We start from the raw sequence: 24,729 nt of genomic DNA on the forward strand, positions 1-24,729 counted from the left end.
GGGCTGCCCGGCCTCAGGGCTCAGCACCCGGCCCCGGGGGCGAGCGGGGCCATCAGCGATGCTGCGGTTTGCCCCAGCTGCCGTCAGTTTACGAGGATGTAAATGGAAAAGCGGTGTCTGGCCAGGCTCGCACACGCGTGTGCCGGCTGCCAGGCGGCACACAGCCCTCGCTTGTTCGGCTGCATGCTGGGGCTGCCACCCTGGCTCCGGTGCCCTCTGGGGTGGTGGGGGGATGGGGGTTGGTTCTGCACCCTGGGAACACAGCCCCATGGCACACGGGGTCCCGGTGCAAAGGTCCTGCACCGGGCATGGGTTTGCAGGCCGGGGGCCCCCGGGTTTGCACCGGGGCCGGGAGAGGAGCCAGGGTGTGAATGGTTTCCCTCACCCGCGTGGCGGCCGTGGAGCCTCCGGTTCGAGGGGCCCTGCCGGGAGGGGAATGACTCAACGCAGCTCCCCCCGGCCCCGCTCCCCCCATAACGTCACTCGGGAAGTATGCGCCCGACGCTCCAGTTTCCCATTAGCGGAGGGGTTTATGGCTGCTCCAGCAGCAGAAACCGCAGCGAGCAGCCTCCTGCTCCTGCCAGCGGGAGAAACTGGGGCTGCTGACGTCAGGCCCCGCACCGAATCCCAGCGGCCGAGCCCAGCTGCCACTGTCCCCAGGCCCGCACTGGCTTCGTGTCCTGGCTCTGCCACAAGGACCCTGCCGGGGGGGGAGGGGGGAGAGCAATGTCCCCGAGCCCCCCCCGGGCACAGCCTTCATGAGGCTGCCTCCCACCAAGGTCACGGCTTGGGGGGGAGTGGTGGGTGCCCAAGGGGTGCCACGGGTATGACCGCTTCCATGCCTGCCTCCTCACCCAGCTCCAGCACCATGCGGCGGCAGCAAGGCAGGGCAGAGGACGCACAGGCAAGGTTGTAGAAAACCTCTTTATTTTATGAAAACATCTAGAAAACAGCAGGCGTCGTGGCCTGTTTGTCAATCAGGTCCCCTGGGGCGGTGCAGGGCCACAGGGGACTGCCCCCGAGCCCCCAGGGGGGTGAAGCAGCCCCCCAGCAGCGCTGCTGGCACCGGAACCGCTGCAGCCACGCTAGGCCGGCTGCTTCCACAGGAACGTCTGGATGGAGTCGCTGGGAGCTGCGGCCTCAATGAAGCCGACTCTGGGGTCTGAGATCCCAAAGGAGACATCCAGGGGGGACCTGGGGGGGATGCGAGGAGGGAAGTGGGTCAGGGGAGGTGGCTGGGCTTTGGGGTCAGGGCACAGGGCCAAGCTACTCACCGGTTCAGGACCACCAGGACCACAGCGCCGTCGGGGCGCAGGAAAGCCGTGTGCTCCAGGTCACACCTGCGACACTTCTTGGAGACAGCCAGCCCCACACGCTGTGAGCCCTCAGGGATGAACTTGCTGCAAGGACAAGCAGGGTCTGAACGCAGCACCCAGGGGTGCTGTTGGGTCCCCTTGCCGGCCGCCCCCAGCCCCAACCCACCTGAAGTGCCCCATGTGGTAGAACATGGGCTGCTTGTAGAAGACGTCCTTGCTGCTGTCCACGATGATGGGGCTGTCCACATAGTTCTTGCTCCAGTTGGGGCCCCCCTGAAGGTCCAGCGCCAGGTTCCAGTCAGTCCAGCCCGTAACATAGTTGTTGAGGTCCTGCAGGAGTGGTCGCGGTGCTGAGCTGCACGCAGCCGAGGGGGGCAGCACATCCCACGGGCCCACCCAGCCCTACCGTGAGGATGCTGTGGCTGTACTTGCTCCCGCGGTCCCAGCCACCAAGCACCACCCGGGGCTCCCAGAAGTAGGAGCCAGTGGAGGCCTCTGTAGAGAGGAGGAAGTAATTGGGGAAGAGGTGGTGGGTGATGGAGAGGGTGAGATCGATGGGTGCCAGGAAGTCCAGGTACCAGTGGATGCCAATGCCGCTGATGTAGCTGGCGGCCACGGGGTCTTTGAGAACCTGGGAGGAGAAAAGAGCAAGGCCCTCAGAGCCGCTGTGGGGCAGGGCAGAGCCGCCGTGGGGCAGGGCAGAGCCGCCGTGGGGCCTCACCACTTGAGCCCAGTAGGGCAGCATCACGCGCTGGTCATCCAGGATGATGAGCTGGACGTTGCGGTGGGAGCTGTTGGCCAGCGCAGGGCCCAGGTCCTGTGCGATGAAGTCCCGCTGGTGCTCCGGGGAGAAGCCCAGGCACTGGAAGGGGTAGAAGACGATCTCGCCGGCCGTGGGCTCGTTCCCTGCTGTCACGGCCCAGAAGGTCAGGTTGTGCTTGGCATATTCGTCCAGGAACCTGGGCACAGGAGCAGCAAGGTGAGTGACCTCATCACAGCAGTGCCAGCCTGGCTCTGGGGTGCAGCCCCCGGTGCCCTTTGGGGTCCCTCAGCTGCTCACCGGATGAAGTATTTGGCCCAGGCCTTGTGGTACTTGTCCCCCGGGTTTCCCTTCAGTGTCCCTCTCCCTGTCATGGCGCCGTTTGTCTTCATCCAGACCGGGGACGTCCAGGGGCTGGCATACAGTGACAGGGGGCGCTTGGCTACTGCCTGGGCTGCCTGGAGGATCGGGATCTGGGGACAACACAGAGATGGCAGCGAGTTCTCCCAGGTCCGTGCCAGCTCCAGCACCATGGGTGGCAGGGTGAGCCCTCTCCCTCCCCCTGCCATGGGGAGCCACCTTCCCCAGGCCACCCGTCCCACCCAGGACCCAGCCCCAGCACCTCAGGCTTGCCCAGCCCATGTCTGCCCCCCATCCACGGGACTCGCCTTCATCCGCGTATCCTCCTCCGTCAGGTTGAAGTGCTTCAGCTCAAAGTCACCCTCCGCATCAGCATAGGTGTAGAGACGCACAGAGAAATCGGTGCTGGCCATGGGGACGCGCACGAGGTTGTACTCAATGCCTGGGGATGGGGCGGGGGGTGATGGGGGGGCCCTGGGAGGCATTCGGGGGGTGCAACCCCCCAGTCCCTCAGCTGCTCTCCAAAACCAAGGCCAGGCACCCAGCGCTCTTGCCCTGCCCCGGGCTCACCTTCCTCAGAGAAATAGGAGCGGAGCAGGTGGCTCTGAGCCTCCTTGGACAGGGACTGGATGTTTATGGCAGCCGAGTCTGTGACGGAGCCTCCAAAGCCCTTCACCTTCTGGTAGCGCTGCGCCGTGTCCAGAGTGAGGTGGAAATCTGCGAGGGGTGAGCAGCATCACAGCCGCAGCATGGGGACGGTGCCTCCGTCCCTGGGGATGCGGCACCGCGTCTGCACCCGGGGCAGGTACCTGGGGTCTCTGCGTTGCGCTGGAAGCTCCCCTCGCTGCGCTCCAGCCGCTTGCCGGCCTTGCTGCTCTCGTACTTGACGTAGGTGCCTGGGGCCGGCAGGACCACGGGGTCCAGCGTGTCGCAGTACACGGCGCTGCAGGCACACACCAGCGAGCCGTGCCCGAAGTCCTTGGCATTGCAGGGCCGGCCGCCTGCAGCGGGAGGAGAGGGGCAGGCAGAGGTCTGCCGCAGACCTTCCCCTGCCAGGAGGGAGCTCCTCTGGCCCCCAGCTCACCCCTTCTGCCCCGCACAGATGCCAGACCCCCCCTTGGGACACAGCCCAGCTACTCACCTGCCACGTGCGGTGCTGCCTGCAGCAGCAGGAGCCAGCCCAGGACGCTGGCACACCCAGGCCACATGGCGCCTCCACTGCCGTGGGACTCGGACAGATGCAGTCAGCGAGCTCCGGGGCTGGCAGCAGGGCGGTGGATGTCAGCAAGCAGCTCCTCTGCCCCGTCCCAGCCCCACACAGGGTCAGAAACCCCAGGCAGTGACAGCTCCTGATCTGAGACAATGGGGTCTGGGAGCCCCAGGACCCACCAGCACCCTGGCCCGGCACTCGCCCTCCCTCTTGCCTCACTGGCAGCATGCTGCTCCCATGGGGCTGTCACCCATGGGTGTCTCCAGCCACACTGAGGCCCAGAGCATGCGCACCCCAGCCAGAGGTGCAGCCCCCAGCATGTGCCGCGCTATGCCTGGTGTTCTGGCACAGCCAGCCGCCCACGCTGGCGGCACCCGGCGGGTCGGATCACTCCCGTCCTCGCCTTCCTCCTTCCCTGCTCACGGTGCATGCCTGCCTCCTTCCCTCGTTGTGTGACCCTCAGCCGTGCCATGCCCCCGGCAGGACTGGGGGGCTAGCACATGCTGTGGCCCCGCGGGATGGGCTCTGGATGTGTCCCTGGTGCCTCCTGAGCCACGGCCAGGAGCAAACAGCTCCGTGCTTGCACCCCAGAGCGTGGCAGCCAGGGCTTGCCCAGCCAGAGAGGTTTGGGGCTGGAGCCCAGAGCATGGGGAGGTCCCACATTTCCCTGTCCTCTGCAGCTGCTCCCACACTGTCTCGTCCATCCCGCTCTGCTGGGCAAGGAGCATCTCAAAGAAAACACGGGATCAGCCACCTCTGTGCCTCCCTGCGCTGCTGGCACCAGGACAGGGGGAAGCAAAGTTCGGGACAGTGCCACCACAAGACCCTGCGGGATGGGGACCGGGGCCAGGAGGGCTCTCATGCACCCGTCATCTCCTGCCAGCAGTGACCAGCCAACACGGTGCTCACAGCCTTAGCCTGGTCCCAGGTCCTCGGCCAACCCCATCCCTGCTGTCTGAAAAAAAGCCATTCCAGATCCAGGCTACTCACCTGCTCCCAGAAAACCTTCTCTTGCCGTGTCTCTGCTCGGGAGCAGGGCGGCGAGGCGGCAGGACCTGCTCCCTGGGCTGCAGCTGGGTAGGAGGCGACAGCTTCTGGCTGAGCAGGAAAGGTGAGTCCCAGGCGAGAGGACGGCTCATGGGATTTGGGTGCGTTTGAAGAGGAGCCCGAGGAGGGTTTTGCAACACCGCGCCAATGAGAGCTTTCAACACTTCCCTGCAGCGTTTGCAAAGTTCTCCCGAAACCTGTCCCAGCATCTGCAAGGCAGCCAGGGAGGGGGACGGGACTGCCCACCTGCACCTCCCTGCAGCAGCTCCCCCTTATGCCTTGGTCATTCTGGCCACATCTCCCCATGCAGATACCATCCCTCAGCCCTGACGTGGTTCTCTCTGTGTCTCCTGTGCCGCAGACGCAGGCAGAAAGCGTCTCTAGCAAGTGCTGTGGCTGAGACCCACGTCCCACTCATGGGGAGCAAGCACCAGCTGGCTTTCCCCATGTGGCAGCCGTGTGGCCAGGGCTGCAGGGCACCCCAGGACCATCCGAAAGCAGCAGGAGCCATCACACCACCCCTCACCGCTCCTCCTTAGGGGTGATGCCAGGGGCCGCAGGCTCTGCACCGTGCTCCCCTAACTCGCCCCTGCCGTGGGGTCGCATCCCCCGATGCCAGCCCCGGCCACGCGGCAGTGCTGGGTGGAGCGGGCTGCAGCACTTCATCAACCGCATCGTGGGCTGCGGAACAAGCCCAGACAGCGCACCTTCTAATTTAGGATCCTTTCTAATTGCCAGCACCTGCCCATCAAGAGAAACAGGATGGGGGCAGCACCTGCCCCATGCCAGCCCCACTCCCCCCCAGGCTCCCCCCTGCAAGGTCCCCAGGGCAAATCTCACAGCCTGCGCCTCTCGCAGCCACGGCACGGCACCGGGGATGGCATGGCCCTCGCCGTCTCCATCGGCGCACGGGGAGGAAGGCAAGGCACCAGCCTGCGGCAGCCGTGCTTGCAGCTGGCAAGGGAGCACCGAGGCTGGCTGCTGGGGCTGTGCCGAAGTGCTGCAGCACACGCGTGTGCTTCAAGCATGGCAAACAGCAGCTGCAGGCTCCAGACATGCCCATGTGTGCCTCCTCTGCATGGCAGAGCTTTAATTTAAATTAGGAAGGGAAGGAATTCCAGCTGCGGTTTGGTTCAGCACTACCCAGAAGCATCGACAGAAGCGCAGGACGGGCAGAAGTGCCCTATGAATAGGGCTGAGAATGAGCCAGGTGCTGTCTTCATGTCGAGCTCCAAGACAGCTGTTAAACCTCTTTTTTTTTTTTTTTCTTTTTCCTCCAACATCAGCAACTCCGCAGCTTACACACAAGTGGAATTTGCTAAGGAGCTCTCTGGCTTTCTAATTCCTGGACTTCAAAGATACTGGTAACCTTCCCAAAGACTGGAGCAAGCAAAAACTGTAACTGGTATTTAAAAAGAGTAAACAGGATGGTCAGGTAATTGTAGCCTGTCAGCTTGATTTCAGACAGAGCCAGAATAGAGGGGAGTCTGTCATGAGGCTCTATTAGCAGAGGATTACTGGAGATGGCAGGCGGTGTGAATTTATGGAAGAGATGGTATCAAATTAATCTGGCTGCCGCGGCTGCGGGGTTTGGTCGATGGGGACATGGCTCCAGCATACTCGGCCTTTTGTGCAGCATCCCCCCTGATGCAGCATGACATTTTGATTTAAAAAAAAAAAAAAAAAAAAAGCAAGCTAGGAAAACCAACGGCACATATGAAACGAATCAAAAGCTGGCCCCCGGCACAGCCTCTGGCTGCAGCTACAAACGAGGCAGCCACACGGAGGACGCGGGGACGGAGGCTGCCCTAGGACCCCCTCGGCACTCAGCGCCTCACCCACGTTGTGGAGGAAAAGGGAGGAAAACGGAACAATTTCCGAGCACGTAGGGGAAACAATGACGGGGAACGGTGCATACCGGAGAGAGCACGTCAAGGCTTTACTTGGCGTGCGAGACACACGCGAAGGTTTGGAGGGAGCCACGTGTGGAAGCGTGGCCTGGTGCAGGGCATGGTGTCCCGGGGGACGCTGCTGCACCAGGAGGGGGATGCAATGGGACCGTGGCACCCCTGGCACAGAGGTGGGAGGACCCCTGGGCCACCCCATGTCCCCGGGGTGCCACCACTGCTGGAGAATGCTGGAAATGGTGTGGGGAGGGCTGCCACCCGCAGCCCCCAGCACCCACCCCCAGCCCTGGGGACAGCCCCGTCACTGCTGCCGCCACAGGTAGGTCTGGATGGAGCTGGCCGGAGCCACGGCCTCGATGAAACCGACCGCGGGGTCCGAGATCCCGAAGGGCACATCCCAGGCAGACCTTAGGGGGAAGACGAGAGGGGCTGAGTAGGTTGGCACCGCAAGCCCCCCTCCCCAGCCCCCACTGACCTATTGAGGACCACCAGGACGACGGCGCCGTCGGGGCGCAGCAGTGCCACGTGCTCCAGCTGGCAGAAGAGGCACCGGCGGCTGCTGTGCAGCCCCACGCGCCGCGAGCCCTCGGGGATGAACTTGCTGCAGGAGGGGAATGGGGGCTCCAGGGGATGCCAGCAACCCCGTCCCACTCCCAGTGACCGTGGGGGGCAGGCGGCCTCATCCCAGGCGTAGGGCACAGCTCCGAGGACCACTGGAGCCAGCCCCGACCCACCTGAAGTGCCCCATGTGGTAGAACATGGGCTGCTTGTAGAAGACATCCTTGCTGCTGTCCACGATGACGGGGCTGTCCACGTAGTTCTCGACCCAGTTGGGGCCCCCCTGAAGGTCCAGCGCCAGGTTCCAGTCAGTCCAGCCGGCCACAAAGTGGTTCAGGACCTGGGCAGCAAGGAAAGGGGCTCAGGGCGGCCATGCCGTGCTCGCGGCCGTGCCGGGAGAGGCCGTACCGTCAGGATGCTGTGGCTGTAGCGGTCCCCTCGCTCCCAGCAGCCCAGCGACACGGAGAACCGATAGGTGAGGAAACCACTGCAGGCCTCAGTGTAGAGGAGGAAATGGTTGGGGAAGAGCTTGTGGGTGGCCTCCAGGCTGCAGCTGGCTGGGACGATGCTGTCCAGGTACCAGTGAACGCCGACGCCAGCCACGTAGCGGGCGGCGGTGGCATTGCCCAGGACCTGGTGGGACAAAGGAGATGCCTCAGGGGCCACCCCGGTCCCCACGGGGCTCGGCACATGGACCCCATCATGCTCTGCCAAGACTGCATGCCTCCCCTCTTGCAAGCACCAGGGGCTCCTTCACCTGCACCCTAACTGGCAAGGAGCACCCAGAGGTGGCTCCAGCACCCTGCTGGGCACACGGAGGGACACCTCCCACCCTTCCTTCCTCATCCTTGGCACCGCTGACCCCCAGGGTCTGCTGTTCTGAAGGAAGGAACACGCTCACGCTTTGTCCGCCCCCTGCAGCTCCATCCTTGCTCAAGGCAGAGGCAGGAGCAAATTTTCCTTTCCTTGTTCCTAGTCTAGATGAATTCCCATGGCGGCTCTTCAGTATGGCAAAGGAAGGAGGGCAAGGAGTAAAACAAAGCAGCTGAAACTGCCTGGAGAAGCAGCCGGCGTACAGGCAGTGCCTGTGGCTGCCCTGCTGCAGGAACATGGGACGAAGAAGCCACCTCCCGTCCCTGCCTCAGACAAGAGCGCAGGGGTGGCTGCTACCAATTACCCAGCTCCTGCTCCCTCTGCAGCACGCCTGATTTGCCTTCCCGTCTGTCTAGGACTGGGAGCGGCTGCAGGCCTAATTTCAGTTTAACATTCAATGGTTAGGCGTGAAGCAGAGCAGACCAGCTAGAGGGGAAGCCCTGCGCCTCACCGCTTTGGCCCAGGCGGGGAGGTGGATGCGCTGGTCGTCCATGATGATGAGCCGGGTGCCGTGCGAGCTCCGGGCCAGCGCAGGGCCCAGGTCCTGGGCCACGAAGTCCCGCTGCTGCACGGCGGTGAAGGCGATGGTCGGGAACTGGGGGTGCGCTAAGAGCGCTGCGAGGGGCTCGTTCTGCGCCGTCACCGCCCAGAAGGTCAGGTTGTGCTTGGCGTATTCGTCCAGGAACCTGGGAGAGGGGAAAGCGGAGGGATGCTGGCCACGCCGCGAGCGTCCCCTGCCCCAAACACGCTTCCCTGTTTGCCCCAGCCCCAGGGCATCCCAGCCGCAGGGAATGGTACTTGATGAAGTAGTTGGCCCAGGTCTTGTGGTACTTGTCCCCCGCCTGCCCCTTCAGCGTGCCCTTCCCGCGGACATCCTCATTGCTCTTCATCCAGGCCGGGGAGGTCCAGGGGCTCGCGTACAAGGACAGCGGCCGTTTGGCCATGGCCAAGGCTCGGTGCAGGATGGGGATCTGCAGCACGGGGCAGAGAGAGGCTCAGCTCCAGCTGCAGCCCTTCAAAACCCCAACAGGAGGAAGGGGAGCACCGAAGGGCCCTTGCGAGGGACGGCAGCCAGAGAGCGCCACCCATGGCACGGTGCCCCGGCTCCGCTCCCTGCCAGCACCAGGCGGGCACAGCGGGACGCACCCCAGAGGAGGTGCCAGCTCCTGCGGGCTGTCCCCACGCACCCCTCACCGGGATGGCAGTGCCCGGGCACCGGGGTCCCCACACAGGAGCTCCTACAGCTGAGCCGATGGAAAGAGAGGGACCCAGGCACTGGCGGTGGGCTCAGCCTCCTACCTTCATCTTCACGTCCTCCTCTGCCAGCTTGAAGTGCTTCAGCTCATAGTCATAGGGGACATCATCGTCGTAGCTGTAGGGGCGCACGGAGAAGTCGCTGCAGGCCATGGGGAGCCGGACGAGGTTGTACTCAATCCCTGTGGAGAAGGAAAGGCACTGAGCAGCACCGGAACAGCAGCTCAGGCGATGCATGTCCCTGCAGCTGGGACACCGCAGCTTCCAGCAGGGACCCAGTGAGCTGCCCCATGCTGCCGGCACCCTCGCTGCTCACCGTTCTCGGAGAAGTAGGACCGCAGCAGGTTGTCCTGGGCCGGCTGCGACAGCCCCAGGATGTTGAGGGCAGCAGCATCTGAGAGAGACCCACCGAAGCCCTTCACATGCTGGTACAGCGCAGAGATGTTGAGCGTCAGCAGCAGCCCTGCGAGGGACAACCCAGCCTGGCTCAGCTCACGGGGGACCCGCAGGACCACCCGCTGCCTGCACACAGCAGGTACCTGGGGCACGGAGGCTGCGCTGGAAGCTCCCCTCGCTGCGCTCCAGCCGCTTGCCGGCCTTGCTGCTCTCGTACTTGACGTAGGTTCCCGGGGCCGGCAGGACCACGGGGTCCAGCGTGTCGCAGTACGTGGCATTGCACACGCACACCATGGAGTCACGGCCAAAGTACTTGGGGCTGCAGGGCTGGGCGCCTGCGGGCACAGCAGATGCTGGAAGGAGATGCTCCCTAAGGGGCTGCGGCCCCTCGAGAGCTCTCCCTGTGCCTTGGGGTGCTCCCTAAAACCCTACAGCCCCGCAATCCCCACCCTGCTCACCCCACCCCGCCACGTCCCTGCACTCACCTGCAGCTCTGGGCACCGTCTGGAGCAGGAGCAGCCAGCCCAGGACCCCGGCACGCTGGGCCCACATGGCACTGCCACGTCCCCTCGGCTCGGGCAGACCCCAGGGAGCAGACTCTGTGTTTGGGGGGCACGCCGTTAGGAAACCCTGAGCTGGCGCAGAAGGGGATGGACAGGGCAGGCTGTGCCCTGCATCGGGGAGCAGGGCTGGATTGGCTGCTTCGCCTTCAGCTGCTGGAACTGCTGCCTCGCCAGCCGTCCTTGCCCTCCTGCCAAGACCCTCGTTTGGGGCAGGGGAGGTGGGTCTATCCTGCCCCCAGGGAACCCGGAGCCCACCTGCCTCTGTGTCGCTTGCCGTGCGTTGCTGCCTCCGGCCCCACGCTGCACCAGACCTCCTCCTCCCGAGGCAGCTCCGAGCTCCCCACCTTGCCTTTAAGGGGAGCCGAGTCGAGACCTTCCCTCGCAGCACACCCTCCTCTCCCACCCCCACAGCTCCTCCTTGCTCTCCCTCTGGTCTCGGACCCGGACCATCAGGTATGTGTCTTGCCACAGGCTGGCGGGGCCAGGGCTGAAGGAAATCAGGTCCCATTTGCCTCCCACTGCTTTACCCCCAGCAGAGGCAGAGCCAGAGACATCGTGCTGATGGATCCGGCTGTGCCACCAGCCCTGCCAGCACGGGGAGACACAGCGTGGTGCAGCTCTGAGAAGCCGTTGCAAGGTTCTGAAGAAGAAACTCATTTCTTTCTTTTGTCAGACAGGCTCTGGATGAATCCCAAAAACCACAGCAGAGCCCACAAACGCACTCGGGGACATTTTGGGCTGCCCTGCTAATGATTTCCAACAGCACGTTGGGCAATTTACCCCTGCCCGTCACCTTATTTCCCTAAGAGCTGCCACAGCCACACGCTGGGCTGAGGAGGGTCCTGGATGCCCTGGCAAGGATGGCAAAGGGAGAGCAGCCACCAGGCACTGTGCGGGAGCCGGGGTTGCTGCCATGCCCGAGCCTTTTTGTGTCGCTCACCCCCACCCCAGCACCGCTGGCGGAGGGCAGCAGCAGGCTGCCTAGCACCGCCGTTCCTCCGTCTCAGCACCGAGGAGCCAGACCTGTGGAGGGGAACCCGCTGCGGTGCCAGCGGTGCCTCCACCCCGACAGCAGCGCTGCCAGGGAGCAGAGCTCAGCTCTTCCACGCCCGCGGGGCCAACTCCGGGAACGCTCCCTGCCACGGGGCTGCTCCTCGAGCAAAGCTTCGCAGTCAAAATTGCCAGGGCTGAAACTGGCTGGGCACACGGGTACCGCCTGCTCCTGGTCACATCGTGCGGGACACGCACCCGTTTCTGTACAGGCACCCTCAGCAGCCCGGAGCAGCAGGGAACAGCTCGCCCCCTGCCCAAGAGCACCAAAAGCTGGGGCTGGCAGCAGAGCCCAAAGCTCCCCGCTGCTTCTCCACCAGCACTTGGTGAGGGTTAAACTGCTCAGCCACCCTCTGCGCCGTTAGCTCTCCCTCTCCAGGGTGGAGCAGCAATTTATGACTAATTTTCTCCTTTTCAGCCATATCAGATACAGCTGTAGGGCAATCCGATCCATCTTCCCCTGCCCTCCAGCACCGTCCCGCTGCGGTGGGGTGCACACCACAGCCCCCCACGCGTGCCCGGGGCCAAGCCCCAGGGCCACCCACTGGAGGAAGAGGGTTCCTGGGGCCAGGCAGCCCCCGGATAAAACCTAGGGAGCCAACAGCCAGCCCCAGAAGGAAGCTGCTGGCCCGTCCCCTCTGCCCCATACGACTCCCACCTCCAGCTGTGACTAACCTGTCAGCCAGGTGCTACGCCCAGGCTAATTAGCCCCAGTTTTGGGGAGGGATTAATTGATCAGCTGCATCCTGAGGCTGCTGGCCTGCTGCCCCTGACCTGGGATGCCCCGTGCTTGCCCCATTCTTTTCCTCCCCGTTTTGGGGTCTGGCACGGCTGGGACCCCGTGGCCAAGCTGGGTTCCCACCGCAGCCCCAGCAGAGCCTGGCAGCCCCGAAATGTCCCCAAACAAAAACAGCGCGGAGGCTGCCGGGACAGCCGGGAGCTCGTCCCTATCAACAAGGGCTGATAAGAGCTTCTTGCTCAGCAGGAAAAGTGAGACCCAGGGGAAGGGCAACGCCTCGGCGCTGAGCTGGTGGCACAGGAGCCGCCGGGCAACCCCATCGAATCCCCAGCCAAGCCGTTCCTTGCTGACGTCCCCAGCACATGGGATTTCTCGCTCCTTCTCGGGTGAAGGAGCCTGGGGCACGAGGAGTTTGTCCCTCAGCCAGGCCAGCGCCGTCCTGTGGGGACGGGAACCTGTGCAAACACAGAGCTGGGGCTGAGCTGCCTGTGCAGGACTGGGGGGTCTTGTGTGTGCCCCAAATGTGTCAGTGCTTTGTATGTGGGTTAATGAGCCAAGCCCCGAGCGCAGCGATGGGATTTTCCCCTCTGCGTTTAACCCAGGCTTGTTTGGTCCTTCGGGGCCGAGCAGAGCAGCAGGACGGGGGGATGTGCGCGGAGGAGGTGAAGCATCTGGACACTGGCTTTTATTACTGAGGCTGGGAAAACCTCCAAAAGCGTGTAAGTGAGGGACCTGCGAAAAAAAAGAAGCGGGTGGGAGAGCAGCAGCTGCTTGCTGGAGCCTGGTGCTGGGCTGTGGGGATGCCTGGAGCAGGCTGGGAGCCGCCGCGATCCTGGAGAAATATTTCCCTCTTGTGGACAAACGCAAAGGGCCTCTGGGCAGCAGTGGGGTCCAGCAGCCACCCCACTCCCCAAATTGCAGCTGTGCCCCCCCAGACATCAGACAGGGGGCTTAAGGGGAAGTCCCTTCACTGCTGTCAGCCCTGATGGCACCGGGAAGCTGCATCTTGCCTGCCCTGACCCAGCCCCAGCCTCCCTTCCCAGCCCTGCCTGCAATCGTGACCTCCCCTGCCCTAATCCCCTGCCCAGCACACCCTCGTCGCTGCCTCCTTCCTTCCTGGGTGTGCCGGCACTCTGCACCCACTCCTGGTCCCATGCCTGCTTACTCACCCTGCCTGGCCCCGCAGCTCCGGACGGTGCCGAGTCCCACTGGGGACAGCGTGCCCCCTCGCAGGGCTGCTGCTGCCTGGCGGGTGCCATCTCGGCTCCTTCCCTGAGGTCTGTGGGCTGAACCTGCCTTGCCAGGGCTGAAGCTCACCCAGGTGATTCAAAACCTCAAGTGGCTCGTGGGGATGAAAGCCACCCGAGCTCCAGCTACATACAGGGATCCACCTCCCTGCAGAGCCCCACGAAGCTTGCAGACCCGTGACCCCATCCAGAGCAGACTCGTGTCCCAAGCCCCCCACGCTGCAGTGCTCCTGGAGCTGGTTCTGCCTCCAGCCCCGGTGCTGGGGAGCTCCCTGCAGCCTGGGCTAAGACATGGCCAGGGAACATGCAGCCCTGCAGGGCTGGGGAGCCCCAGGACAGAGCAGAGACGACAGGGGGCAAGCCCCAGCTCCAGGAGAACGAGGCCAGGCCACATGTGAAGCCCCCAGTGCTGGCCCAGACGGCTCCCACCCGGCAGGGTGGAAAGCTGAAGCCTCCTCCTGCTCCAGGAGCATGCGTGTGCAGGGTAAACCTGGAACCATATCCTAAATCTGCCCACAGCAAGGCAGCTGGGGAGCATCCAGGCTTGCTCATCCCCCTGCCAAGGATCCCCTGGTGCCTGGATCCCCTCCCAGGGCTGCACCCAACCACTGCACCCACGGAGCAGGGCAGGGACCCGGAGGTTTCTCTTCCAGCCACAGACACAGAGCCAGCATCAGCATTTAATGTTGGAGCAGCAGAACCAGCGCTCACAGCCTGTAGGATCCCCACCCTGGGGGTGCCAGTGCCCCTGGCCTGTGCACGGCGCTCCCTGTCCCGTCTTGCCCGAGCGCTCGGCTCTGCCACGGGGCACAGCACCGCGCCGCCTCGGCCACATCTTCCCGGCCCGAGCACGCGAGCAGCGTGGGGCCACATATTCACTGTCTCAGTCCAGCCCCTGGCCAGCCACGGGCATCTCAGCCCCGTCACTGCCGCCGCCACAGGTAGGTCTGGATGGAGCTGGCCGGAGCCACGGCCTCAATGAGGCCGACCACGTCAGCCAGCCCGAAGGTCACATTTTGCAGGGACCTGGAGGGTGAGGAGGGGCAGCAGGGTCAGGAGGACCCTGCAGCAGGTCCTGAGCGCCAACAGTGCACGAGGCCCAGCAGGATGGGTGCGCACGTAACGGCCTGGCTGGCTGGGGTCCCGTGCTTGCAGGCCGGGCTGCATCGCTCACCTGTTGAGGACCACCACCACCACGGCACCGTCGGGGCGCACGAAGGCCGAGTACTCCAGGTCGGTCTTCTTGGACTCTTTGGAGGCGACGAGCCCCACGCGCTGGGAGCCCTCTGGGATGAACTTACTGCACGAGCAAGGCCAAGAAGCAAGCCCAGGAATGAGGTCAGACCCCAGCAGAGCTCTCTCAAGACGTCCTGCACGGCTCTCCTCCCAGCAAGCTGCTGCTGTGACCACAGAGCTGGAGGCCAGGCAGCTGGGGAGCCCCGACCCACCTGAAGTGCCCCATGTGGTAGAACATGGGCTGCTTGTAGAAGACGCCTTCACTGCTGTCCACGATGACGGGGCTGTCCACGTAGTTCTTGACCCAGTTGGGGCCCCCCTCCAGGTCCAGCGCCAGGTTCCAGTCGGTCCAGCCAGCCACAAAGTGGTTCAGGTTCTGCAATGGGACAGCACAGATGTCTGCCCAAGCAGCAGGGCGATGAGGGGAGAGGGGGGTGCCAGCACCCCTCCCGGGGGCCCACCATGCAGGGCAGGGCAGGCTCTCACCGTCAGGATGCTGTGGCTGTACTGGTTCCCCCGCTCCCAGCAGCCCAGGATAACATCCCGCTCCCAGAAGTGGGCCCCGATGCACGCCTCCGTGGCCAGGATGAAGTAATCCGGGAAGAGCTCATGAGTGGGCACCACGGTGTCCTGTATGGGACCGATGAAGTCCAGGTACCAGTGGATGCCAATGCCGTGGACGTAGCGAGCTGCCTGTTCGTCCTCCAGCACCTGGAAGGGACAAGAGTCGGCCAGCGCCAGGTGCCGGGGGGCAGCACGCCAGCACCCGAGCCCCAGTGCCGCAGGACGGAGCAGCCGAGCCCTCCGTAGGGACGCACGCCCCAGCGGGACCGGGCTCAGGACCCCCTCTCCTTCGCTGCGCTCACCACTTTGGCCCAGTGCGGGAGGTGGAGGCGGTTGTCATCCAGGATGATGAGCTGGACGTTGCGGTGGGAGCTGTTGGCCAGCGCGGGGCCCAGGTCCCGCGCAATGAAGTCCCGCTGCTGCTCGGCCGTGAAGCCCAGGCACTGGAAGGGGTAGTTGTTGATCAGCCCGGCCGAAGGCTCGTTCTCGGCCGTCACCGCCCAGAAGGTCAGGTTGTGCTTGGCGTATTCGTCCAGAAAGCTGAGCGCAAGGGAAGAGGTGTGATCCAGGGATCTCCCCAGCTCCACCGCCGAGGATCCCCTCGGCGTCTCCCCCCGTCTGCGCCTCTGTACCGCACGAAGTAGTTGGCCCAGGTCTTGTGGTACTTGTCCCCCGCCTGCCCCTTCAGCGTGCCTTTCCCAACGAAGGACTCGCTGGTCTTCATCCAGGCCGGGGAGGTCCAGGGGCTCGCATACAGGGACAGCGGCCGTTTGGCCATGGCCGAGGCTCGGTGCAGGATGGGGATCTGCAGCACAGGGCAGAGAGAGTGGCTCAGCTAAAAGCCCCTGTGCCCCTTCCTGCGTGACCCCTCGCTCCCGCCCACTGCTCACCTTCAGCTTCGTGTCCTCATCCCGCAGGCTGAAGTGGGTGAGCTCGTAGTCATAGGGGACGTCGTCGTAGGTGTAGGCATGGAGGGAGAAGTCACAGCTGGCCATGGGGATGCGGACGAGGTTGTACTCAAGCCCTGCCAGGCACAGAGGGGTTGGGATGGGCAGTGGGACAGGTGGGCTCCAAGTCCCATCGGCTCCCACACAGCAGCTCCCGAGGGTCCCCATCACCAGCCCCTCTGCCTTCCCCACGACTCCTCACCTTCCTCAGAGAAATAGGAGCGCAGGAGGTGGTCCTGGGCTCTCTCGGGCAGGGAAAGGATGTTTATGGCAGCCGAGTCAGTGACAGAGCCACCGAATCCCTTTACCTTCTGGTACCGCTGCGTCGTGTCCACAGTCAGGACAAGATCTGCAGGGGAAGAAACCCAGCGTGACAGAGGGTTGTGGGAAGGGCTGGGCCCATTTCCACCAGCCACAGCAGGTACCTGGGGCACGGAGGCTGCGCTGGAAGCTCCCCTCGCTGCGCTCCAGCCGCTTGCCGGCCTTGCTGCTCTCGTACTTGATGTAGGTTCCCGGGGCCGGCAGGACCACGGGGTCCAGCGTGTCGCAGTACGTGGCATTGCACACGCACACCATGGAGTCACGGCCAAAGTACTTGGGGCTGCAGGGCCGGGCGCCTGTGGGCACGGGCAGATGCTGGAGGGGGATGCTCCCTAAGGGGCTGCGGCCCCTCGAGAGCTCTCCCTGTGCCTTGGGGTGCTCCCTAAAACCCTCCAGCCCTGCTCTCCCCACCCTACCCGCACCCCAGAGCCCCCCAGAGCCCTTGCCACCCCGCCATGTCCCTGCACTCACCTGCAGCCCTGGGGACCACCTGGAGCAGCAGCAGCCAGCCCAGGACCCCGGCACGCTGGGCCCACATGGCACTGCCACGTCCCCTCGGCTCGGGCAGACCCGGGGGAGCAGACTCTGCAAGTTGGGGGGCACGCCGTTAGGAACCCCTCGAGCAAACCCCAAAAGAGCCGTTCGCAGCTGTGCTGGCACCGTGTCCGCGCTCGCTGCCAGGCCGCCTCCGCAGCGCCAGTGCCAGCCTCGCCTTTAAGGGGACCCGAGCTTCCCGTCCCTCCCACGCCGCAGCTCTTCTTCCAGGAGCAAGATGGGGACAGGGCGTGATGGGGACAGGCCGCGGCCCATCCCGCACGCGTGCCTGGCACGGCAGCGTCTTGCTCAACCGGGGTCACGGAATCACGGCACCGCGGGCTGGGGTGGCGGGGAGCTCAAAGTCCCCGTCGTTCCTGCCCCCACCATGGGCACCGCTCCTGCCCCCATCCCCATCCAGCCCCCATCCCAGGCTGCCCCCATCCCCATCCAACCCCCAGCCCCACCCAGCCCCATCCTGCCCCCAGCCCCATCCTGCCCCCACCCCCATCCTGCCCGCAGCCCCGTCCAACCCCATCCTGCCCGCAGCCCCATTCAGCCCCACCGTGCCCCCAGCCCCACCCAGCCCCATCCTGCCCCCACCCCCATCCTGCCCGCAGCCCCATCCTGCCCGCAGCCCCATTCAGCCCCACCGTGCCCCCAGCCCCACCCAGCCCCATCCTGCCCCCAGCCCCATCCCGCCCCCAGCCCCCCCAGCCTGGCCTTGCTCCCCCCATCTCCCCCGGGCAGCCTGCGCCGGTCCCCGCCCCCCCCCCGGGAAGGATTTGAAGGATTTCCCCCCGGTACCCGCCCCAAAGCTCCCCCCCGGTCAGCCCCGAGCCCTCCCCCCCTCTCCTCTCGCCGCAGCCCCGTGCAGAAGCCGCTCCGCGGGGCAGGAGCGGGGCCGCCCCGGCAGCAGCAGGGCCCCGCAGCCCGGTTCCCGTTCCCGGGACGCCCGAGGGGAGCCGCCCCGCCGCCGGCGGAGCCCCGGGAGGAGGCGGCCGGGCCGCCCCGCGCTCACCCACCGCCGGCCCGGGGCTCGGCCCGGACCCAGGCTCCCGGACCCAGGCTCCCGTCCCCGGGCACCAGCCCCGTCCCCTCGCTCCCCGCCGGCCCGGCAGCCAACGGAGCCGCCACCGGGAGCCGCTCCGCCCCGCCGCTCACGTGACCGCCGGTGTCAGCTGACACACCGGCACCGGTTTCCCCCCCCCCCCCCCCGGTCCCCACGGAGCCCCCAGGCGCCCATCCAGCCCCCCCCGGCCCTGTCGGGCAGGCGAACACCTTTATTTGGTTCTCTAGCGAGTGGCAGAGCAGCTGCAAGCGCCGCGGCCCGGTGGCAACGGGACAGGCCCCCCCCACCGCCCTTACCGACCCCCCCCATCTGTGCAGGGACCCCCGGGGCGGTACCGGGGCGGCGGGGGGCGCGGGGACACGCAGGCACGGCCGGTGCGGGACAGGGCTGGAGGGGCCAGGCACAACTGGCGGGGCTGGGACGTGGGTGCAGGGCCAGGGCGCTACCGGTATGGGGCCAGGGCACTGCCGGTACGGGGCCGGGGCACGGCCAGCGCAGGGGACCAGGGACAGCAGTGGGGACAAGGCACGGGCACTGCGGGCACAGGCACAGGGTCGGGGCAGGGGACGGGGGCACAGCCCGCTTGGCCCCACAACAGCCACCCCAGGGGACCAGCCCCTCGCCCCCGACCCCGGGAAGGGGCCATGAGGAAGCCCCAGGACAGTGACACCAGGGCCCAGCCCCGCAGGTGGGCAGCAGCGTCCAGGAGCGGGGCCCTCCTGTCACCCCCAGCTCCGGGGGTCGCTGCGGAGGCCGAGGCCGTGCCACGGGGCCAGCGACACCCTCAGAGGACGCTCTCCTTGCAGGTCCCACTGAGGCTCCGCGGGCGGCCACGCTCCAGCCGGCGGGCAGACAGGAGCCGGCGCAGGGACGAGGTGGAGCTCAGGTCCCCGCAGCTCCGCAGGTGGATGCCTTCCTGGGGCTGCTCCGCTCCCGGCCAGGCGCTCCAGGGGACCTGCAACCCCATGGAGACAGGCTGTGGCAGTGCTTGCCCACCCCGTGGGACGACCTCCCGCAGTGGGAGGGGAGGCCCGTGCTTTTTGGGGAGCCCCGTGCTTTTTGGGGAGCCTGTGTGCTCCAGCAAGGAGGCTGGAGGCAGGCGGGCGTGCTGGGCAGGACAGCAGGAGTGGCAGGGGATGGCAGAGGCGTGCATGACACGCATACGCTGTCATTAAGGACAGACTCATTCCCATCGCGGCTCCCCAGGCTGCGCAAGGCCTCCAGTGTCCCGCAAGGGAGGGCTAATCCCAGAAAGCAGGAAAAGGATCATTACGCTCCCCGGCTGGGAAGTCAAGGCTGGGATGTCACAGCGGCTTCCTCGAGGCTGCAGTGACTCAGGAGCAAAGGCAAAGCCATTGCAACACACGGGGTTCTCACACTCACGGCTACAGCTGGTCAGGGCCAAGGGGAAGGGACGCATCCTGGCTCCCGGAAAAAGGAGCTGGCGTGGGGAGAAGGGCTGGGCAAGGGACGGTGCTGCGGGACGGAGCCCCTGCCTGCAGCCAGGGCCCCGACACCAGGACAGGCAGCACCCAGCCACAGGGGGCCAGGGGAGCCAGGACCCCAGAGAGGCCAGCGCCGAGGTGCTGGCAGGTGGGAGAGGGCACGCGTGGGGCTCCCTGGGGAAGGGGAGCTGGGGAAGGGTGGGCAGGGATGCCCCGGCTGTCGGAGCCTACCTGCTTGTGCCCCTGGGGGCTGTGCCCAGGCACCTCCACTCCAGCTGCGGGGTTGCGCTTGGGTCTCTGCAGGAACCTGGCCACCAACCCGCGGGTGCCCCGGCAGACCTTCAGGTCCCCCAGGGAGCGGGTCGTTGTCTTCGACAGCTGCTGCGTCACCTTCTTGGACACCGGCAGCTTGTTCTTCCCCACGGAGCCAGCGCGGAGCAGCGGGGGCGAGTTACAGTGCGAACGGTGGAGCAGGCAGGCCTCCGAGCACAGCCCTGCAGAGACGCAGCTGTGAGGTACCAGGCAACGTGGCCCTGTCCCTGCAGTCCCTGTCCCCACTGTCCTTGTCCCCGCAGCTCTGGGGACCCTCTCACCTCCTGTCGCCTACCAGTGGGCACAGAAGCACATGCAGATCTCCAGCATCCCATCGCCAAAACGGGTGGTGCTGACCCCTCAAGGGGCTGCCGAAACCCTCCCCCTAACCCTCCCCAGTGTTCCCCAGTGCCCTGACCTGTATCTGCAGAGGAATTGGACACGGTATCCTCCAGTGCTTTGGTATAAAGTACTTCCCTGAAATCTGCTGGAAGCACAAAGAGCACGTTCAAGGTTTGGCGCTGTCCTGTGCTGCTGTGCAGCCCCACAGCACCAGCCGGTGCCCCCGCCAGGCCCAGCACCAGCATCCCCATCCTCCCAGCCAAGCACTCCGTACCTGCCTCTCCCCCATCCCCCAGAGCAGCCGCCAACCCCAGCCCAGCTTTAACCCTGCCCGGCCTCAAAGAAATGCAGCAAACCCCACGGAGCATCCCAGCTGCACCAGTCAGAAACCGCTGCACACATGTCCCCGTCTCGGCAGCCGTTCCCACCTACCGGTGTCACCAACCATCAGGACACCGGGGTCGCTGTGCGATCTCACGAGTGGCCGCTGGCTCAGCCCCGGGGCTGGAGACGAGGGGCAGGAGGTCTCACTGTTGCGCCGTGGGTGGAAGAGGCGCCCGCTGCCGGGTCCTGCGGAGCGGCTGCCCCTCTGCCCCTGCAGCGAGCTCTTGTCCTTGAGCCGCACCTCGGGGAAGCAGGGCCCGATGCAGCGGGCCAGCCCCTCCAGGCGGTTGCAGCTGTGGGTCACGGCTCCCCCCACCAAGATCCCGTTGTGGCCGGGCTCTGCTGTGGAGCAGGAGTAGGAGCGCTCGCCACGTGCCCGGGGCTGCGGCGTCTCCTCGAAGGGCCCCTGCAAGCCCAGCATGGGGCTGCGCGCGTGGTGGCTGCACTGCACGCAGTCCACGCTCAGGCAGTAGTCAGCGCGGCTGCGCTGGATGGAGCGGAAGAGGACGTAGTCCACGGAGCGCATGGAGCCCTGGAGCTCCAGCAGGCATGAGTCCTCCGAGGGGCTGCTGTCCCCGGGGATGTCCACGATCTCGGACATGATCAGGGACCCGCTGTCCATGGACACTGCAAGGAGAAGAGCGGGCGTCAGCAACGAGCTTGCTGCAGAGGGCAGCTCCTGCAGCGCCGGGCCCGGCCCGCTCCCTCCTGCCCCGTGCCCTGCGCTTCGCAGCGGGGGTGCGCAGACAAGGCTGCGCTCACCTTCTCCGCTGAGCACGATGGAGGGGACGCGGTCGCAGGTGCAGGCGTGCGAGCCGTCAGTCAGCTGTGAGTCGAACAGCGTGGCCTGCAGGACAGCACCATCAGGGCACAGGCAGGGCAGGAGCGGAGCCGCGCTCTGCCCACGGCCCTGCGGCTCCCACCTGGCTGTCCCCACGCAGCCCCATGACAGTCTCGTAGGAGGGGGGAAAGTCGGTCGGGTAGAGAGGCACAGGGCTGTCCATGGAGCCATTGTAGGTGATGCTGAAGAGGCAAGAGGAGAAAAGCCACCTCAGGTAGGACAAGCTCCGTTCGGTGACAAACGGCCCCCCCCTGCTCCTGCACCAAGGCGCGCAGGCCCAACTACACCGGCCTTGCTCCCTGCCGGGTACCTCTGCGCGTCGGTCTCGGAGCTGCACGTGTACTCGGGTGGGTAGTACGGGGGGGGTGGCACCGGAGGCACAAACTCCTCGAAGTCCAGCATGCTCTGCAGAAAGGTGTCGGGGGGCGACGTGCATTCCAGCGTCACGGAGTTGGAGCGCTGGGGGACCAGCTGCAGGGAGAGGGAACAAGGAAGAGCTGGCACAAGGGGCAGACCTTGTCCAGAGATCCGGCAGGAGCGCACGTCCAGCTCCTCTTGGTCCCCGCAGGGCCCCTGGGCCACGTCCTGCCCCGGCCCCCTGGTGGCCCAGCCAGCCTGGGGACGCTGCCTAGTCCCGTGTCCTCCCGGGTCAGGGCTGGGCCTCACCACGTGGACGATATCCAGGGAGAAGATCTGGATGCAGCACACGACGGCAGAGAGCGTGCAGATGATGGTGGAGAAGACGGTCAAGCCACAAACGCTGAAGAGGAGATCCTGGGGAGGAGCAGGACGAGCTACGGACGCCTGCAGAGCCTGGAGGGGTGCGCAGCTGCTCTCCGAGGAGCCCTCACCCACCTTGAGTGCCACGCGGATGCTCCGGCAGTCAGGGTTGGGGAACATGGTCAGCATCTCGTCCTGCTGGCTGCAGGAAGCAGGCGCGTGCCCTAGGCGGGTCTGGCAGCAGATGCACGAGTCCTTCTCCTGGGGACGAGGAATGCCATGAGGGACCTCCAGACCCCGTGCTCTCTCCCAAGAGCCACCAGAGAGCCCTGTCACCAGCTCCCCACGTCCTCGGAGCCCTGCAGCTGGGGACGATTCGCTGTGCCACGGCCTCTCCGCCTTGTCCAGCCTCACCCTCTCGCAGGCCTCCAGGGACTTCACCAGCTGCGCGTTCTGGCAGGACAGGATGGACCCGGCCAGGCTCAGCATGACACCCAGCACCGACAGCAGCGTGAAGAAGGTGATCTGCAGCAGGGAGGAGAGGGCCTGAGAGCTGGGCAGGGCTCGCAGCGCAGGGAGCCGAAATGCGGGCACGGCCACGAGTGCGAGGGTGGTGGGGGGGGGCACACGCGGCCCCCTCCAGCCTGCCCCAGGACATCTGCAGAGGGGAGGGTCCCCACGACACCTACCACCAGGGTGAAGGGCCGCTTCCAGGAGACGATGCCGATGAGCCCGGACAGCGCCAGCTGCAGACACATGCCCAGCAGTGAGGATGGGGAGGGGTCCCTGCTGGGCAGCGTGGCCCAGAGCAGCCCCCCCCTGCCTGGGAAGAGCCCCCCAAGTCTTGCTGGCCCAGAGCTGGCCCGGGAGCAGCAGGGCCATACGGACTGCTCCTGCGCCGCAAGCCTGGAGAAATTGCTGATTCAGGGCAGCGGAGAGCCTGGGGACTGCAGGCAGCTCGGTGCCGGGCAGCAAGGCCAGGCCCGGCCCGGTGCCGCAGGGTCACACCAGGGTCCTGCCCTCGCCCAGTGCCCGTGGCAGGCAGAGCGTCCCGCGGCACAGCTCGGGAGCAGGGCCAGGCTGCCCCGTACCCCTCCATGCTTGCCACTGCCGCACCCCGCACACCCTTCCCCTGCCCCTTCAGGACAGGGCCGTGAGCACATCACCTCGATACGTACCCCCCACCACCAAGACAGTGCCCTGGGGTCCCCATCCCTGATAGTCACCCCAGGGGAACCCCTGGGATTCTCCCGCGGTGCCTTGCGGCAGCCCCCGGCACAAGGTGGAGGAGCAGCGGGGCCGCACTCCCCCCAGGGACCGGCAGCGAATTCAGCACGGCGCCTTGGGAGCAGCGGGGACCCGGAGGAGCAGACCTGCCCCGGGCCCCTCGGCACGCGAGCCCCTGCCCGGCACTCACCGAGAAGCCAGCCCAGGAGGGGCAGGAGTGACGGATCTTGGCGGAGGGCGTGATGGTGGCTGCCACCAGGCTGAAGGTGACGATGAGGACGCCCAGGATGACCTGGATGAAGCCCAGCACCAGCAGGATCTGCAGCCAGGTCCTCTGGACGCGGAGGTGGGTGAGGCTGCGAGACGTCCGGCCGGTCAGCGAGCGGCTGGAGTCGCTGGGGGAGGGCATGGCGGCCCCGGGCAGCGAGCGGGAGCCGCCAGCCCCAGAGCCCCCTGGAGCTCCGGGGCCGCCGGTGGGACCACGCCAGGACGGGGACGAGCGGCCCAGGGGAAGCAGGAGCGGGCGCTCGCCACGAACAGGCCGGGCTCCACCTTTTGTCTCCCGGAGGATGCTGAGGGTGGTTCTTCCCAGCGCTGGGTGCTCGGGGCAGCGCCCACGGCCACGCAGGACCCGGGGCCGGTCCCGCCGCTCCCAGAGGAGGTCCGGGGGACGGCCCGGGAAGACAACCGGCCTCAGCGGTCTCTGCGCATCCCACCGCTGCCCTGGCTCGGGTCACAGAGCCCGCCCGGAGCTGCGGGCTGGAGGCAGCGCTCGGGCCCGGGGCTTCTCCTCTCTCGCCGGCCCCCCAGCCCCAGGGTCAGGCCGCCAGGCGCCGGGGCTGCTCCGCAAAGGCCGGGAGACGGGGCCGGGAGCGCGGCCCCGGGGCCGTGCAGCGGGTCCCCGAGGTGGCAGCGGTGGGCAGGGGCGAGCTCGGGGCTGCGCTCCCCCCCCCGAGCCCCCGAGCATCCTCCGGAGGCGGCGGGCGCAGGGGCCGGGCGCACGGAGCCCCGCGCGGAACCGGCCCGGCCCGGCCCGACGCCCTCCCCCCCTCGACCCCCCCCCCCCCAAAAAAAAAAAAAAGAAGAGCCCCGGTTCCTCCGGTTTCCCCGCAGCCGTTATCGGCGGCCGCGCCTCCCCGGGCCCCCCAGCCCCGGCTGCGGGCGGAGGGAGCGCCCGGCCGCCGGGATCCCGCGGGGAGCGCGCCCGAGCATCGCCCCCGCCGCGGCCTCCGGGGCCGCTTCCCGGAGGGCGGCGGGGTTGGGGGCGGGGGGCGCCGGTGCGGCGGCGGAGCGGGCGCGCCCCAGGCAGAGCCGGGCGGATCCGGGCACGCTCCCGCAGCCCCGCCGGGAGCCCCGGGATGCGGCTGCCCCCCCCCCCCCCCCGGCCCGCCCCTGCGCGGCACGCCGGGAGCTGTAGTCCGGGAGGCTCCGGTGGGGCCCGGCCGTCCCCCCCCCCCGTCCTCCCCCCCCGCCCTCCCGCGCCCCTCTGGCGCCGCAGCGGAGG

General features: G+C 66.6%; 3 protein-coding genes across 8 annotated transcripts; all 3 read right to left on the reverse strand.

Annotated features, from left to right (window-relative positions):
- Positions 1 to 905: 905 nt before the first annotated feature.
- LOC308183547 (uncharacterized protein) lies at positions 906 to 10,624 on the reverse strand. The gene is made up of 20 exons (XM_080569745.1): positions 10,167 to 10,624; positions 9,825 to 10,016; positions 9,602 to 9,748; positions 9,331 to 9,467; positions 8,830 to 9,002; positions 8,483 to 8,717; positions 7,567 to 7,791; positions 7,335 to 7,498; positions 7,076 to 7,201; positions 6,906 to 7,007; positions 3,578 to 3,654; positions 3,246 to 3,437; positions 3,007 to 3,153; positions 2,745 to 2,878; positions 2,377 to 2,549; positions 2,038 to 2,275; positions 1,723 to 1,947; positions 1,483 to 1,646; positions 1,275 to 1,400; positions 906 to 1,194 (listed from the first exon to the last, which is right to left on the reverse strand). Exons 1-20 carry the CDS (start codon positions 10,231 to 10,233, stop codon positions 1,086 to 1,088), a joined length of 3,153 nt encoding a protein of 1,050 aa, XP_080425871.1. The 5' UTR covers positions 10,234 to 10,624; the 3' UTR covers positions 906 to 1,085.
- Positions 10,625 to 13,946: 3,322 nt separating this feature from the next.
- Positions 13,947 to 18,051, reverse strand: LOC308183862 (lysosomal acid glucosylceramidase-like). Of its 2 annotated transcripts, none has more exons than XM_080570366.1 (11): positions 17,904 to 18,051; positions 16,820 to 16,933; positions 16,453 to 16,644; positions 16,230 to 16,376; positions 15,971 to 16,104; positions 15,713 to 15,885; positions 15,383 to 15,620; positions 15,003 to 15,227; positions 14,729 to 14,892; positions 14,455 to 14,580; positions 13,947 to 14,306 (listed from the first exon to the last, which is right to left on the reverse strand). In XM_080570366.1, the coding sequence occupies exons 2-11, from the start codon at positions 16,884 to 16,886 to the stop codon at positions 14,204 to 14,206; spliced, it is 1,569 nt and encodes a 522-aa protein (XP_080426492.1). In that variant the 5' UTR covers positions 16,887 to 16,933; positions 17,904 to 18,051; the 3' UTR covers positions 13,947 to 14,203. The 2 variants fall into 2 exon arrangements, with proteins under 2 accessions (XP_080426492.1, XP_080426491.1); XM_080570365.1 differs by having other exon boundaries at positions 17,908 to 18,043.
- Positions 18,052 to 18,145: 94 nt separating this feature from the next.
- ENTREP3 (endosomal transmembrane epsin interactor 3) lies at positions 18,146 to 24,270 on the reverse strand. Of its 5 annotated transcripts, none has more exons than XM_080570364.1 (12): positions 23,416 to 24,266; positions 22,688 to 22,744; positions 22,413 to 22,523; positions 22,134 to 22,259; positions 21,945 to 22,052; positions 21,589 to 21,749; positions 21,361 to 21,460; positions 21,200 to 21,284; positions 20,486 to 21,064; positions 20,130 to 20,195; positions 19,631 to 19,893; positions 18,146 to 18,909 (listed from the first exon to the last, which is right to left on the reverse strand). In XM_080570364.1, exons 1-12 carry the CDS (start codon positions 23,632 to 23,634, stop codon positions 18,739 to 18,741), a joined length of 2,046 nt encoding a protein of 681 aa, XP_080426490.1. In that variant the 5' UTR covers positions 23,635 to 24,266; the 3' UTR covers positions 18,146 to 18,738. The 5 variants fall into 5 exon arrangements, with proteins under 5 accessions (XP_080426490.1, XP_080426489.1, XP_080426487.1 ...); XM_080570363.1 differs by having other exon boundaries at positions 20,130 to 20,198; XM_080570361.1 differs by having other exon boundaries at positions 22,134 to 22,523; positions 23,416 to 24,269.
- Positions 24,271 to 24,729: the final 459 nt, after the last annotated feature.

Source organism: Anser brachyrhynchus, assembly GCF_964034855.1.
Source record: "Anser brachyrhynchus genome assembly, chromosome: 28".
Taxonomy (NCBI): Eukaryota; Metazoa; Chordata; class Aves; order Anseriformes; family Anatidae; genus Anser; species Anser brachyrhynchus.

Excerpts from the sequence above, each read along its gene's own strand:
- ENTREP3 (XM_080570360.1), bottom strand. The coding sequence starts at position 23,634 with ATGCCCTCCCCCAGCGACTCCAGCCGCTCGCTGACCGGCCGGACGTCT. Across the intron at positions 22,053-22,133 it reads GCATCCGCGTGGCACTCAAG|GATCTCCTCTTCAGCGTTTG; the intron begins GTGGGTGAGGGC and ends GCTCCTCCCCAG. Across the intron at positions 21,065-21,199 it reads CATCGTGCTCAGCGGAGAAG|TGTCCATGGACAGCGGGTCC; the intron begins GTGAGCGCAGCC and ends TTCTCCTTGCAG.
- LOC308183547 (XM_080569745.1), bottom strand. The coding sequence starts at position 10,233 with ATGTGGGCCCAGCGTGCCGGGGTCCTGGGCTGGCTGCTCCTGCTCCAG. Across the intron at positions 9,468-9,601 it reads GTCCTACTTCTCCGAGAACG|GGATTGAGTACAACCTCGTC; the intron begins GTGAGCAGCGAG and ends CCTTCTCCACAG. Across the intron at positions 7,792-8,482 it reads TCCCCGCCTGGGCCAAAGCG|GTCCTGGGCAATGCCACCGC; the intron begins GTGAGGCGCAGG and ends TTGTCCCACCAG.
- LOC308183862 (XM_080570366.1), bottom strand. The coding sequence starts at position 16,886 with ATGTGGGCCCAGCGTGCCGGGGTCCTGGGCTGGCTGCTGCTGCTCCAG. Across the intron at positions 15,228-15,382 it reads TCCCGCACTGGGCCAAAGTG|GTGCTGGAGGACGAACAGGC; the intron begins GTGAGCGCAGCG and ends TGTCCCTTCCAG. Across the intron at positions 14,307-14,454 it reads GTGGTGGTGGTCCTCAACAG|GTCCCTGCAAAATGTGACCT; the intron begins GTGAGCGATGCA and ends CTCACCCTCCAG.